The sequence below is a fragment of the Aptenodytes forsteri genome, unplaced genomic scaffold (assembly GCF_000699145.1).
Source record: "Aptenodytes forsteri isolate BGI_AS27 unplaced genomic scaffold, ASM69914v1 Scaffold65, whole genome shotgun sequence".
Lineage (NCBI taxonomy): Eukaryota > Metazoa > Chordata > Aves > Sphenisciformes > Spheniscidae > Aptenodytes > Aptenodytes forsteri.
This window is the reverse complement of record NW_008795127.1, coordinates 6,653,530-6,668,067: the sequence shown is the minus strand read 5'-3', so window position 1 is coordinate 6,668,067 and position 14,538 is coordinate 6,653,530. Positions and strand designations below refer to the sequence as shown.

At 37.0% G+C, this 14,538-nt stretch overlaps 1 protein-coding gene across 1 annotated transcript in view; it reads right to left on the bottom strand.

Moving 5' to 3' along the window:
* Positions 1–14,538, bottom strand: part of LOC103897429 (rho GTPase-activating protein 7) — a 175,894-nt gene that overhangs the window by 105,447 nt on the left and 55,909 nt on the right. The window contains exons 3-4 of the mRNA XM_019471542.1: positions 8,131–8,280; positions 5,316–5,456 (exon numbers count right to left, since the gene is read on the bottom strand). Coding sequence (XP_019327087.1) covers positions 5,316–5,456; positions 8,131–8,280 — 291 coding nt within the window. The remainder of the gene's footprint in view (positions 1–5,315; positions 5,457–8,130; positions 8,281–14,538) is intronic.

Below are 14,538 nucleotides of genomic sequence, written 5' to 3'. Positions count from 1 at the left end.
AGTACATACAAATGAACAGTTTGCAAAACTGTAATCTAAATAATACAACCTTTTTTCCCAATCCTGTAAGAAGATTTATGAACGTGTACTCCTGAGCTCATCCAGGCCTTCAATGAAATCAGTAGCTGCACCTGAATCCCATTCTAGTGCATAGCCAGACTAGGTCATTTGGTACTTGCAGGCATAATTGGTGCCTAAAATCACTTTGAGAAATAAATGCATTTTAAATGAGTCATTACAGCTAATCTGAAAAACAATCTTCTCCTAGATACCAGCTATTCTGGTGATAATAGATTTCTGATTACCTTTGCACAGCGTGATTAAGGCTAAGTTGGTCACTGTTGAAGCAAGAGGGATAGGACTGCCAAGAAAAGCAGTAGAAAATAACCATGGCTGGTTTTTTTCACCTGAACAGAAAATAGATAGGCTTTGCAGAGAGCAGATGTTCAAGGACAAAAATTTGGCCACAACTTTTAAGCCTTAGTTGCTATTGTCCTTTATCCAATTTTTTATATTTAGGGAAAAAAAAGGCAATGATAATTGATTCAAGCTTTCCTTAACTAGTTCGCTTTTAACTGGGCGATGGAGAAGGCTATTGTAACTTATGTTTTATTAGTAAAATATACTTTAAATTCTGTAGCCACATATTGTTTTTATAATAATCAAGCCAAATTTAAAAATAAAATAATTTCTGGTATTTATTGTTGAACAATATTATAAGCGTCCAGATGTGTGGCATTAGTTTGTAGAAAGCAATGACATATAGGATATTTACATTCCTTGCTCTCCAAATCCAGACTAGACACTCCCATTTTCCAGTGTTTCTCATGACCACTGGGGCAAAAGCCTGTTGATTTGATATTTTTTTAAGCTGATTTCAGCTCCCATGTGATTAATGTTTGCCAAGTGTATATATTTGAATGTTAATATTCAAAAATCATTGTCTATTTTGGAGACTGGTGAATAAAACCCCAGAACATAGAGATGTGCTCATTATAGAAGCATGAACATTCTTTACTCTGTAAACATAAGTAATATAAAGATGCCAAAAACATTTCTTACTATCCAATCCTAAATTATGTGGAAAATGTACCTGTTCAATCATGTGAATCCTTATTGCATAAGGATTGTCCATTTGTGCACCTTGCCAAACATGTACATTTTGAACTGTGAACCAAACACTCTATTGATCACATTATGCTATTTTACCCTGACCATGAAATGTAATGGTGGCAGATTCCTAAATTTAGGATGAAGGGTATTCAGCTGTATACTTCTCACAAGCCCAAAATACCATGTATGTCTGCATAGCAAAGGCTTTCGTGCTGCACCCTGCAGAATCATAGAAAAACCTTTCTATAGAAATAGCTTTCTATAATGCTCTGGAGAGAATCCTCTTAGAATCATAGAATCATTAAGGTTGGAAAAGACCTCTAAGATCATCGAGTCCAACCGTCAACGCAACACCACCATGCCCACTAAACCATGTCCCTAAGTGCTCATCTACATGTCTTTTAAATCCCTCCAGGGATGGGCACTCAACCACTTCCTGGGGCAGCCTGTTCCAATGTTTAACCACTCCCTCACGAAAGAAATTTTTCCTCATGTCCAATCTAAACCTCCCCTGCAGCAACTTGAGGCCATTTCCTCTCGTCCTATCACTAGTTACTTGGGAGAAGAGACCGACACCCACCTCGCTACAACCTCCTTTCAGGTAGTTGTAGAGAGCGATGAGGTCTCCCCTCAGCCTCCTTTTCTGCAGGCTAAAAAATCTTCTTCCTTGTCATGCCTGTATTCAGTAAGGAGTACTCTGTGCATGTATGCACGCATGTATATGTGTTTATATATATATGTGTACTGTACATAGGCATTCACACTGACAAGAATAGATTTGACTATCCGTAAGTGATTTTTTATGAAATGTTAAATAACTTGTGTGTGTAAATACCCCCCCAATTTTCTTTAAAAGAATATCTACTATTAATTTGAAAAGAAAATTATAATTGATACTGAATTTTAAATACAATTCTGAAGATGTCTGCTACTGGAAAGCTTGTTTAACGTTTCATAAAATCTCCCCATAAAAATTTAAAACGTCCTGCTTTTCCATGAACCAATGAGTGAATCATTTCCACTAGGATTATCAAACCAAATTCTGCTTATGGATATTCCAGCACATTGTGACATTGTTAGAAATTTTATTTTTTTTTTAATTCCATATAAAGCTGAATTAACATAAATGGACATAGTTTGTCTATACACAAATTTCCTATCTCTAAGATAAGATCTTGTGTAGTTAATATCTTTTCCAAGGTCTTTATCAGGGACTAGATTTGAACCCATATCTCCCTGCCTTATTATTCCCACCCCCCCAGTCTGCACATGATGCCGTGTTTTAATTGTACAGTCTGCTTTTGATCCAGTCAACAGATTGCTATAGTTTGTTTAAAAATACCACATATCATTCCATAATGTAACTAATTGCATTTGTACTCTTGTTTACATATTATTAATAAACACAACAAAATAAGTTGTCCTTGGAGACTAAGCATCTGGAATCCTTGAAGATCTGCAGTTGCAAACACCAAAAAGGAAGTAAAATCTTTGAGACAGTCCATTACCATGAAAAAGTAGCTTGCTGAGCTTCCAGTGCAGAATAAACCTATTCGTACAGCAGTTACTCTGACAAAAAAAAAAAAAAAAAAAAAAGAAACTATGACAACGGTCTCCCTTACAGATAGAAAAACACACTCTGAAGATCTTTATGAGTGATCTCTACATGGAAATCATCTGTACAGAGACATCCCTGATGTCCGTTCTGGGCAGTGTTTCAAGGAGATGCCACTCAATATACCCTTTTTAAAAATTCATCCTGAGTAGAGTCCGACGCTAAACACGACGAGAAGAATACAGGAACTTCTTTTCTAGTGGTATGGGATGGCAGTCAAACACCTAGCAGCAGACTACCTAGCCATGCAGACCAGGTGAACCACAGGTCTAGAGATACACAAGGGTGAGAACTAAGGGTTATTTTCTCCTAGTGTGTTCCAAGAAAACTTACGCTTTCAAATAAAGCTTGACTGCAGGTAGGGAGGCAGCTGAAGTTTTGAACAGTTGAAGCCACAGCGCATGTTAGCACTCAGTTTGTGGATCAGAAGGGTACACAGTCAAAGCAATCTGAAAGCCCAAAGCCAAAAGGAATACAACATATCTGAGAGGATATGTTGTATTCCTTTTTTTTCCCAGTTTACAGGAGAACTATACTCAAGCAAAAATGATCCACATTTTTGTACTTATCAAACCTACTATGATAAAAATGAACATACATTTTCTGAACATACTAAAAAGAGCCCGTCCCCAAATCCCACTATTGAGTGTAATAAGTTGCAGCATGCAAAACTTCAGGAAAGAGAGTTGAGCTTGGAGGAAATTTAACTTCACTTATCAAAAAGGTTAACAAAAGGGGACTTTGGATTGTAGCTCTACAACCCACACATCAGCAGAGATTTTTTGAATATTCACAATTACTCTACAAATTAAAAAAAAGAAAGGATCTCTCCAAAATCATATACATTAAAAACTATATAATAAAGTAGTATTCGCAGATATGTTCAGCGTGATATATCCATCACAGCAAAAGTCAAATAAATACTTATTAAAGGTGAATTCACACATAACATCTAACTCCAAAGGAAGTGACTCACACTTCTGCAAAGCCAGGTGTTAAGTTCCTCAAATATTAGTAGAGAAACCTAAATTTAAAAGTGATGTTTAATACCTTAGAGAGTGTCTGCGCTCTTCTCAGGATCTAGGAAAATGGGATATCACCTTCTAGCATAACATATGTTCTTATTTGAGAATTTGTGCTGCACTGTATGCAATGACAGAGTGCAGAGCTCTCTATTTGCTATAGTTATGCACTGATGATAAATTACAAGTGAATTTATTTTTGTACAAGTGAACAATCCTAAATGTAAATGTTTATTAGAACTTTTGTTACTGCCTCAATCGAAGGCATTAGTTAACTTGCTATTATTGCAGTGCAGTAAATGACAGTTGGCCTCCATTTTACTTTTTATAAACTTGTTATAAACATATATATTTATGCTAACCACACTTTATATTTTAATATTTTATCCCAGATTTTCTGCTGGTCCGGTTAGCAGCAGCAGTTGAACTCGTGAACAGATGGAGCAGGAGTTATGCTAAGACTTTTCAGCCTGGGCGAAGTTTAGAAGAGCCTAGATTTTTCTGCTTCTTGAGGGAGTGGAACTTTTATAAACTTGTTATAAACATATATATTTATGCTAACCACACTTTATATTTTAATATTTTATCCCAGATTTTCTGCTGGTCCGGTTAGCAGCAGCAGTTGAACTCGTGAACAGATGGAGCAGGAGTTATGCTAAGACTTTTCAGCCTGGGCGAAGTTTAGAAGAGCCTAGATTTTTCTGCTTCTTGAGGGAGTGGAACCAGCAAGTGGAGCCTAGATTTTTCTGCTTCTTGAGGGAGCGGAAACAGCAAGTGCAAGAGGGAACAGAAAGTACGTCAGGAGTTTCTAGGACATCCAAGCTTTTCTGCACATTCTGATGGCTGAAGCATTATGAAGAAGGATTCTTTGGTAGATAGACAATGGCAAAAGAAAGGACCATGCTCCTGATAGCTGTATGTATCTATGAATGGATACAGAAGGAGGCTCCTTGCTGTATCTGAGCTCTCAGACCTGACCTTCCTCGCCACCCAGTGTGCGTTGGCACCTGCAGGAATGGGTCTGTCTGCTCAGAGGCTTCCCTCCGATCCTCAGCATATGAAACTGCTTGCCAAATTTGTCCTTAGAATGACATTCTCCCTTCAGTAGGGTGATACCTCAGTTTGCAGTACACAACAGTTTAGCCTCTCAAGAGGACTAGGGTGGCTGGGTTTGGGCAACATAAATCAGGCTACATGATTCAACCGCCTTTTTCTCTGGCTACATCCTCCATGAGATTTAGGACACATTCCAAGTGATACCACTTCAGGAAACCTTATCTTCCAAAGTAAAATGGAATAGCTCCTTTAATTTATTTTCTCACATAAAAACTCAGCTTATTATAATCATCAGCTGATAATAGTGTGTTTCTAAATGTGAAACTTCTAGGATTGTTTGCCACTCAAATGGTACCTTGAGACAACCTGCATTATTAGTCCTTTTTTTTTTTTCAGTGTCACACACATACTGCTGTACAATCCATGTAAAGAATAGTATAAAATATCTTTATTTCACTTCCAACCTGGTATCATGAGTGATGTTAAGAAAATATAATCTTTGTACTCACCCCAGCCTTTGGTTTAGCTCCAGAGCTGGCTACCGAACAGGGAGATGCTGGGTCAGGAGCATGGATGTTAGGAGACAAGTTTGTTTGTGAGTGACTTACTGAAGCAACATCCACTCCACTTTCAGAACCAGATTCAACATCCTGTAAAAAAAAATGTTGCAAGTCTCTTTAGCAAATGTGAATATGAAATAAAAATCTAGTTCTTCTAAGTAATGGAAGTATTTAGACAGGCCCACTCAAATATATATGGTTAATTCTCTGTGTAAGAGTAATTCCCCTTATTCTTTTCCATTACCTACACATTCACTTGCTGTCCTTTTCAATGTGGTGGTTTGCATTAGCTGCTGTTCTGAAATTACAAATCACCACTAACATCAAAGCTATAATTCCCCTAAATGTTAGAATGCAAGGTAAGAAAAATCAGTTTGGGGTTGCAGAAGTCTGACATTTTTCTCTGATGTTCAGTATTTCCTGTGTGCTCCCACCTTCTGTCTCCGGCAGCGTTGCAAGCTCAGAGAACATCTGTAAACCATTACACAGCTGAAATGACATCACCATCCAGCAGTTTATACAATTCAGAGGTACAGCTCCCTAGTTTTTTTGGAATCAGCAGACACTTATCAGCCAAATGCTATTTCTGGTTAAAATGCCCTTACTTTAATGACACTAATTACATTCCTTTTTTGAGAATAAAAAGAAGAAGAAATATAGTATGTTTTATTTTTGAGGAAGTAAAAATATAGTGCGTGCTTGATTTATAGCATAGAGTGAGGGCAGGAGATTATACTGCTTGTAGATAAATTGTGACACATATCTGGCAAAGAGCTGGCTATGCATAGAACCATCCATATACTGTCAGGATTATTAGCCGAGGTGCAGCCTGCGTGAATACAGCCACACAGTACACAGAAAAAAGCCTGAACTATTAACCCCAGCCAACTCTTTGCAGACAAAGCCTCCGTTTCCTAATACCAAGTTCCTAGAATAGGTGAAATATGGGGCAGAGACATCTCAGGGGTTCTGCTCCTGAACTGGAAAGAAATGGCAACCCTTTGATTCATTAATTCCAGTTAAGCCTCCGGTCTGCCAAACTGAAGCTGTCAATTAGACAGGTACCTCTACACCAAGTACGCAAGTGTGCTGTTTTCTGAAAAGGGTTAGAAATTAGAGACAAAGCTGCACTCTAGGTAGGACCATGCATTTGAGTCTCATATTTCCTGCCAGTGAGTCCTCTGCAATGTGAAGCATTGGGAAAGCAGCAGAGCCATGGAAATGACTCTGTAGAAGTCAGCTTGGGTACAGCTGCTCTTAGAAGCTCCTGCGTAGCAGAGCCATGCTGCCACAGTGCAGAACCACGTTCCCTGTCCCATTACCCATGTTTTTGCATCACCTTCAAATGCTTCGTTACTATAAAATCGATATGAGACTGAACACAATGCACAAGTGCCCTGAAAACCAAGTTTTTTGATCTTCTGATTCATAATACTCAAAGGCTCAAAAATTCCTAGAAAATTAGCATATATAAATAGCATATATACCATGCTTGATGCAAGCTGTCTTTCTGGAGGGCTGCTTTGCAGCATGGAAACAGGTACCGCCTCTCCTTATCATGCAGGCTTACTTATACAGATTGCCCCAACTCCCTTTATTGCTGTAAGAAATTAGCTAAAATGCTGGCACTCATTGGCGAGATATGGAGAACAGATGTTAACATTGTATTTCAGCTTTCCTCTCCCATCAGTGCTCAAGGAGATACTGTGAGAACATTGATATCCAGGGGGAAAATGTTTAACTATTAAAAGTGTAATTATGTTATGTCCTTTAAAAATGACATATTATATAATCTTCAGCTGACCAAACCCACAGAAACGTAAATATAGCTTTTCTCACCTACAGACCACGCACTTGACTATACAGCAGTAACGAAGTCTGGCTTTAATAGGAAAACCCCCTCATTATTTAAAAGAAAATACCGCTAACAAAAACAAACGACCTGAATGTTAGCCTAGAGATCTTGGGGCAGTATTTCTCAGGTTTCTTAAACTGAAAAACAGCTGCAGCACATGTGGGTGAATTTAACAGGAAGCCTGCATGAGAACACCTTGGGTCAGCCATTTCGTGTTCTTCACAGTTACATGTGTAAACATTTTTCAGAAAAAAAGAACGCATCAATCATGCTTGTGAGCTGTCTAGTCTCTCTTCAGACTACTCTCAGCAAGGAATTATCTCATTTAAATAAATCAAATAATTAAAGAAATTTAAACAATTAAAGTTCTGCCCAGAATCTTGTTTTGAATGACAGAGGATTTCCCAAGTGTGTCTCTGCCAAAAATTTCATGGACCCTCCCACTAGCAGAAAAACAAGACCTGTAGCTCAGACTTACTTTCAGTTCTAACTATTTAATGTCAAATGACACATACACATATGATCTGAGACTGGTGTGATCCTGACTCTGTGCTGACTCTGCATTTACAGTAAGCGATAATTAGAGAGCCAGACATTTTCTGAATCTTGTTGATCTTCCTTTCTTTCATCTGGGAGCTCTGAACCTCTCATTTATGAAATGGTGCCAAAAGGAAATAATGGATGCCACTATTACTGCCTTCAAAACATACATATATACAAACAAAAATACCTGGCAAATTCTTTACAAAAAAAGCTTTAGTTCTGAAACCAAGGAGCTGATAAATGTGAGGACTGGGGGGGGGGGGGGGGGGGGGGGGGGGGGGGGGGGGGGGGGGGGGGGGGGGGGGGGAGTGAAGTAAAACCAGATTCTTCTCAGAATAATAAGAAAGATTAAGCAAACTGCCTTACAGGTATATGCCTCCGTTGGTATGTTGGGGTGCTGGATGGGGAAGAGCCTGCACTGAGAGCATTTTCAATATCCTGATCAAGCTGGTCCAGTTTCATAATTAACAGCACCATTGAATCCAGTCGTGATCGGTCCCGATCTTCTGTTATTTCCTAAGGAACAGAATATACAATTGTTAAATCTGAAACAGCATTACTTGGAAAGAATAAGCTCAAATTAAGAGCATTAATTTGGCATGAAAGTACATTGAATAACGAGCAGAAAAATATCTTTTTTTTTAAAAAAAATACTGTTTTGTGTAATCAATTCACAGAGCACTGACTTACTGCTGGGAAAACAAGCTATATTAATATTTAATATACATTCATTATAGCAATTAAATAAATTAAAAAATGATGTACAAATACATCATTATCATTTCCTTGATACACAGACTCTTTAAAGAGCTAGTGATTCTAAACCCTGCCTCCAAATATTCACCCCAAGTTAGTTAATTTGATTGTACAAATACAAATGATGAAGGTTAACGTATGATTGAAATGGGAGAGAAGGAAGTTCAAAGAAGGCATTTTCCGGCTCAGGACTTTTCCTTGCGGAACTCATCAGCGTAACTATGTTTTGTCAATTCTTGGCAGAGATTTCTGTCTTGGTTGGAAATTCTTGATATACATGAGATACGATAACATTATAGTAAATACAGCATTGTAGATCCTCCGACTGGAAAGAGAGAAGGATGAGGGGTATTTACATCACAGCCTTAAACACCTAGTTTATGCAGCTTATTTTCCTATACTCCATTTGTACCAAATGGAGACAGAAAAGATCCTTGAAAGAACAACTCAAAGCAAGATCTTCAGTTAGATGGAATAAATAATGCTCTTAAGGAATTTCTCCCTCTCTTTCCCCTTTATACAGAGAGTTAATGCAAAAGTTAGCCAATGAGCCTGCCTCAAAATTCAGGAATATGAAAACCCCCACTGGATTTTAACAATAGGAAGTTAGAAAATAGGAAGTTCCATTAACTCACTTAAAATAATATTTTTATGAATCCTTCTCAAGAAAAGGAAACAAAGATGTTATAATTACTTCATTGTGTTCAAGAAGTAGGTAATATAAGTGCCCAAATCAGCCTTTTTTGATAGTCATTAAACTGTTTTTCAGGCTACACAGTAACTTCTCCTAACTAGTTAAGATTCTATTAGAGGGTTTTTTATAGACTTCTTCAAAGACGTTGCAAAACATGAATTAAATGATTCCTGCTAGAATTAAAGGAACTGTATAGATAAAATAGTCATATAAAACATGGTCTACATGGTCTTTATGTGAAGACAGAGCCGACCGAAGGTTAGTTAACTAAATCTTAGAAAAGCAGAAATACAAATCTGTCAGTCCATAGCAGAGTTATGAACAACGTTCAAAGCAAAGGCCAAATCCAGGAAAACTGTGTATTTCATTTTTTATTACAACATGATATTTTGGATTGGTTTGCTGAAAAAGCTGATGAATTTGCAGGACCTCCTGATGAACCTGAACTGAGTTTAGAATGACCCTGAGAGAATATTACCTCAAAACAACATAGCAATCAGTGAAATGGGTTAAGTTTCACTTTCTTTCAAACTGAAAACAGTGTCCCAAATGATTAATTGAAACTCCATGCATCTTCATTTTAACCGATGTTAAATTGACGTCTGAAGTTTGCAAATGTCAGAACAGTTATTTAATGGGTGCAGAAAATCCAATGGAGCAAATAAGGGTCTGCTAACAAAGGAGACATGACCTCCTTTGTGGCATGGGGCTACATTTGCCATGGTGGGTGAGATGGTAGCCAGTTTACCCATCCAGAGGGGTCCAGTGCTGTTACCAAAACTAGCCTCCCACACAGTCCCCTAACTATGTGTTTATTTCTATTAGTTTTGCTTGGAAATATAAAATTGGAAAGGCTAATCAACCTAAAAGTTACACTTGACTTACAACCCAAAAGTTAATTGCCACACCACAACAAAACGAGTAGTGGTGACTGGGTGGGGTTTTTTTTTTTGTTTGTGTTTTTTTTCAGACCAGAGAGATAACAGGCATTTTACAGGAAGACAAAAAAAAAAATCTGGAATTTTCCCCAAGCAAATTGTTTGACTTATCCTGCCGAAAAAGTATAAACTTGCTCTGCATGTAGCAGATTGAGAATGTTGGAGAAGAATCTGCTGAAATGAAGAGGTGGCAAAATATTGCTCAAAGTGATACTCAGGCTTGACACAATGGGCTGGCTTTGCAGGCAAACACCTCTTTCAGAAAACAATAATATTATCAGTACAGAATTTAGCTATTCTGTTCAGAAGTCCTAGCAATGGTTTGTCGTTCTGACTGCTGTTGGCATCAACCTTGTCGCGAGAAGTTTTAACATTTTAAGTATAGTTTCTATGTTCACAATTTACTGACTAACACAATAATCACCTTCTGTTTGGCCAGGGGACTATTAAATTGTATACATGAAATCCTAAACATTATACCAAAATTTCAACATGTACTAATAAAAAAAGGCTAATCTTGAGTTGGAAATTCAGTGCAACACACTAAATAAATATTATTATAAGATTAATTTATGTTTAAACAGTTTTAGCCTTGATATTATCTAATAAATTTCCAAGAGCTTTATCGCCTATTTGTCTTCTTCGTATCTCCCTTCTGAGATTTTATTACCGAAGTGTGATATGATCTAAAGCCAGCAATATATTAGCAATTCATTTGTTTTCTTTTGAAAACACAGTATTTCCTTTGCATCCAGTCTCTCAGATTTTTCCCCACTGATAGCTACTTACCTTCCAAATTAGTACACAATAATATAAATTACATTTACAGAATTATACAAAAATCCTACCTTTACCATTATGAAGTCAAAACTCAGGCATTAAAAGGTGCCTGGTCAAAGACTGCCCTTACAGCCTTAATTCCTGCCTTTAGGCATTTGCATTGGGCAATTCAGGAATGTATCACAAGCATATACAGTAGGTCAAACTTGAGAATTTATTTGCCTGGAGATTTTATTTTTAACATGTCTCCACACAAAGAGGAAATACTTCAGGTCATGAACTGGAAGAAACAGTATTTCTTTTAATTTTTATCCTCACTGGTGTGATAAAGGAGCTAGTTAAATTTGAATATATTCATATGTTTAGAACAGAAAGCATTGTAACTGTTCCCAGAATGAAAGATGCTTGAATTACTCCTAAATTAAGTATTAAACTCCAAAGTTAAGGTCATATTAAAAGAAATCCCAACGTTTTTACAAGGAAAACAGTTTATGAGTCCTGTTGCTATCGTCAGCAAACAATGCTAACAAAATTACAATTTTTTAAAAAACAAAGTTGCAGATGAGATTCAGCCACTTTTTTTAGACATTTTTGTCATTTTGGAGCTTATACTGTTATTGAAAAAAATAACACTATTTTTTTTTCCCTATGTACTCCTCTGTCTTCAAGTGCTTGTTTGTCTTTTTACTACCAAGCTGCTTTGTGCCTGCACAAACTGAAGTTGTTTATTAACATGATGTCCCTATAGCACTCTGCATGGAGAACACCTGGCAATTTCTGAATATAATGTCCTTTGTGCATAATGTTATATTTTTGATCTTGGACGTTTGACAGATAAACAACAAACACTGTACAAAGGCAACATTAGTCAGAGTATTTCTAAAAAGTACCTCTCCCCCCTTTTTGTTTTTAAGTTTGCAACTTTTATACCCATATTATCAGAATGTTATGATGATTTTAACCTACTCTGAAATAAAAGAAACCAGTCAAGGAGTACAACACTAGTTAAGTTTGGATTTAATACATCCATTTTCTCTTATCAGGGCAGGGCAAAACAGTTGAAGCAGATACCCTTCTCTTCCTCTATCTTAAACCCTTTATTTCTCTAAGTGTATTTTTCACCTTCTCCTGTAGCCACTGTTTTACAACACACACACACACTTTTCTTCCTATTATAGCCCCTTTTCCCACATGCCTCTTTCAGCTGAGTAGAGCTGAAGCAAAGGGTACCTTTTGAAAAGATGTACTTTTAAGAGTAAAACCTATTTTAATTTTCACAGCAAAAATTTTGTACAAAAGTAGTTAGTACACAAAACTAACTTTGTGCTCTCTCTTCATATTCTCAGGGGGATTGAATCACTCCCACCTTCCCTGTAAGGGCTCCCTTTCAAAGCATCTGCTGGTTTCCAGACCAGAGCAGACAACCCCATTAGTGCCAGTGGGGTTCCCTGTGGGAAAGGGAGAGGATGTCCCGCTCCAAACAGCCCTCTGTTAGGGCCATCAGGGCACCACCAGCCTCGCTCCTCCCCCACACTCTTGTGTCAAGATGCTCATAATTTCTTTGAAAAGGAGACCTTGGTTTTTAGAGGCAAGCCTATTGCACAACAGCAAGGGGAGCTTAATTACCCACAAAAGAAAAAGATCTTTTATGGAAAGAGTTGGCTGAGTTTTGTCTGGTATTCTTGATCTGCAGCCAGCTGGACTGACTTAAGATCTTGTATTAATGCTATGTATTTCAGATGGCATTAAATTACCCATTCTCATCTTTCCTTGCTAAAAAATACCCTTTGTAAAAAGTAGAAAGTTATTAAATCACTGATTTTATACTGTGAAGGTTTTCATCTGAACTGAAAACAAACACAAAGAAGAATGCAATATATAGTATTTTGGAATTATCTGTTGATTTTTACTAACAGGTGTATAAATCAGATGTGTAATTTTCATCCTACATTGCAGCATACTGTTCACAGACTTTGAAAAATACCTAAGAATTTTATCTTTCTCTAAATTTTACACTCTACAGTACCATCTTAGAGTCCTATTCTTCATTATATTGGAGGAATTGCAGGCAGAGAACATTAAAACACAGTGAAAAAACTAAAGCATTCCATTCCTTTTTGACATGAAACAAAAGGCCTAGACACCAGCAAAAATCACAGTAAGGTTACTACTGTAAACCATATTTTGAACTAATATTTAAAATAGACTGAAAATGGAACAACTAACATAAGCATACACTGGTGTACACATGCACAGGTGAGGAGATATGCTCATGCATGCAAATATCCCTACACATTCATGCATGTTTTTGGGAAAGTAGCTTTTCTTCTAATTCTTCTTACAAGAATTTTAGATAGCTGACTCAATTTTTCCAGATATAAAGTATTCCATAGCACTGATTTACATGTACTTTTTAGTTCCCGTTAAAACCACAAATAAGTTAAGTTTGCAAAAGTGAAGACTTCATAGGCACTTGATTGCTATATAATGTAGTAATTGTGATTTTCACTACTATATTCTTAAGAGAAATGTAATAAATATAATAACATCAGAAAGTCAACCTCTGAAGAACATACTCTCTTAACAAAATGCATGCTTTTTACACTTCTAGACCCAAAATATGGCTCCTTCTATGGAGCATAGTGCTTACAGGGGTAGCGGTGCACTCTGGGGAAAAGAGGAAAATGTGTTGGAAAATGACAGAGGGCATAGAATCCAAATATACTCAAGCTGATGAATACCAGGAACTGGAAGATTTTGGGACTAGAAGTGAGGTGAAGCTTCTCCATTTCCCTAACTTTTCACAGATCTTTCAAACCCATATGCTATTCACAGGTAAGGCCTCCTAAATTTAACCTGATTTCCACTGCAGAACCTTGTCATCTTTCACGTTCAAAGCTAATTTAATTTAAACAAAAGCATTCCTCTTTAGTAACTTCCTTTCTGCAGCTCTTTTTGCCTAAACACATACTCAACCTGTAGGCTGTACTCTATTTTAGTTCAGGCAGTTTTGATCATAGTTTTCCATGTTTCATGTCGGCCAAGTAAACTATCTAGCAGAGATGTTATTTTAATAATGAAATTTAGCAATTCACTATTGATGAAATGGAAAATCACTCAAATACCTCAGGACAAAACAATCTGAGGAATCATGGCCGTGTTAACTCAGCAGGGACTGTAGGCAGTAGTTACTGATGAAGTGGTTGCTCTTGAAACACAGCAGCTCTGTAGTAAGAAACTAAGTCAATCAAGGTCACTTTCTAGCTATTGTCATATCACCATGCGCAGATTTTAATAGAAAACATAAACTTCTCAAACAGTCATTACTGCATTAACATTATATGAATTTTCCTGCAATACTAATGAAAATAATAATTGGTGGCGCTAACTCAGGTAACTAAGAGAAGCAAACCCAGACCTAAAATTAACAACTCTAAATCGTATATCTCATCCAATGTAGAAGATAATTATCTTATACTTAGAATACAATTTCATAAACTACAGATGATGGGTGAAATCCATCTCTCTATCTTTGGAGTTACACTTGTTTACAGTAGCCAGCCTGATGACACCCAACTCCCAGTAATCATTCCTGATTTAGGATCA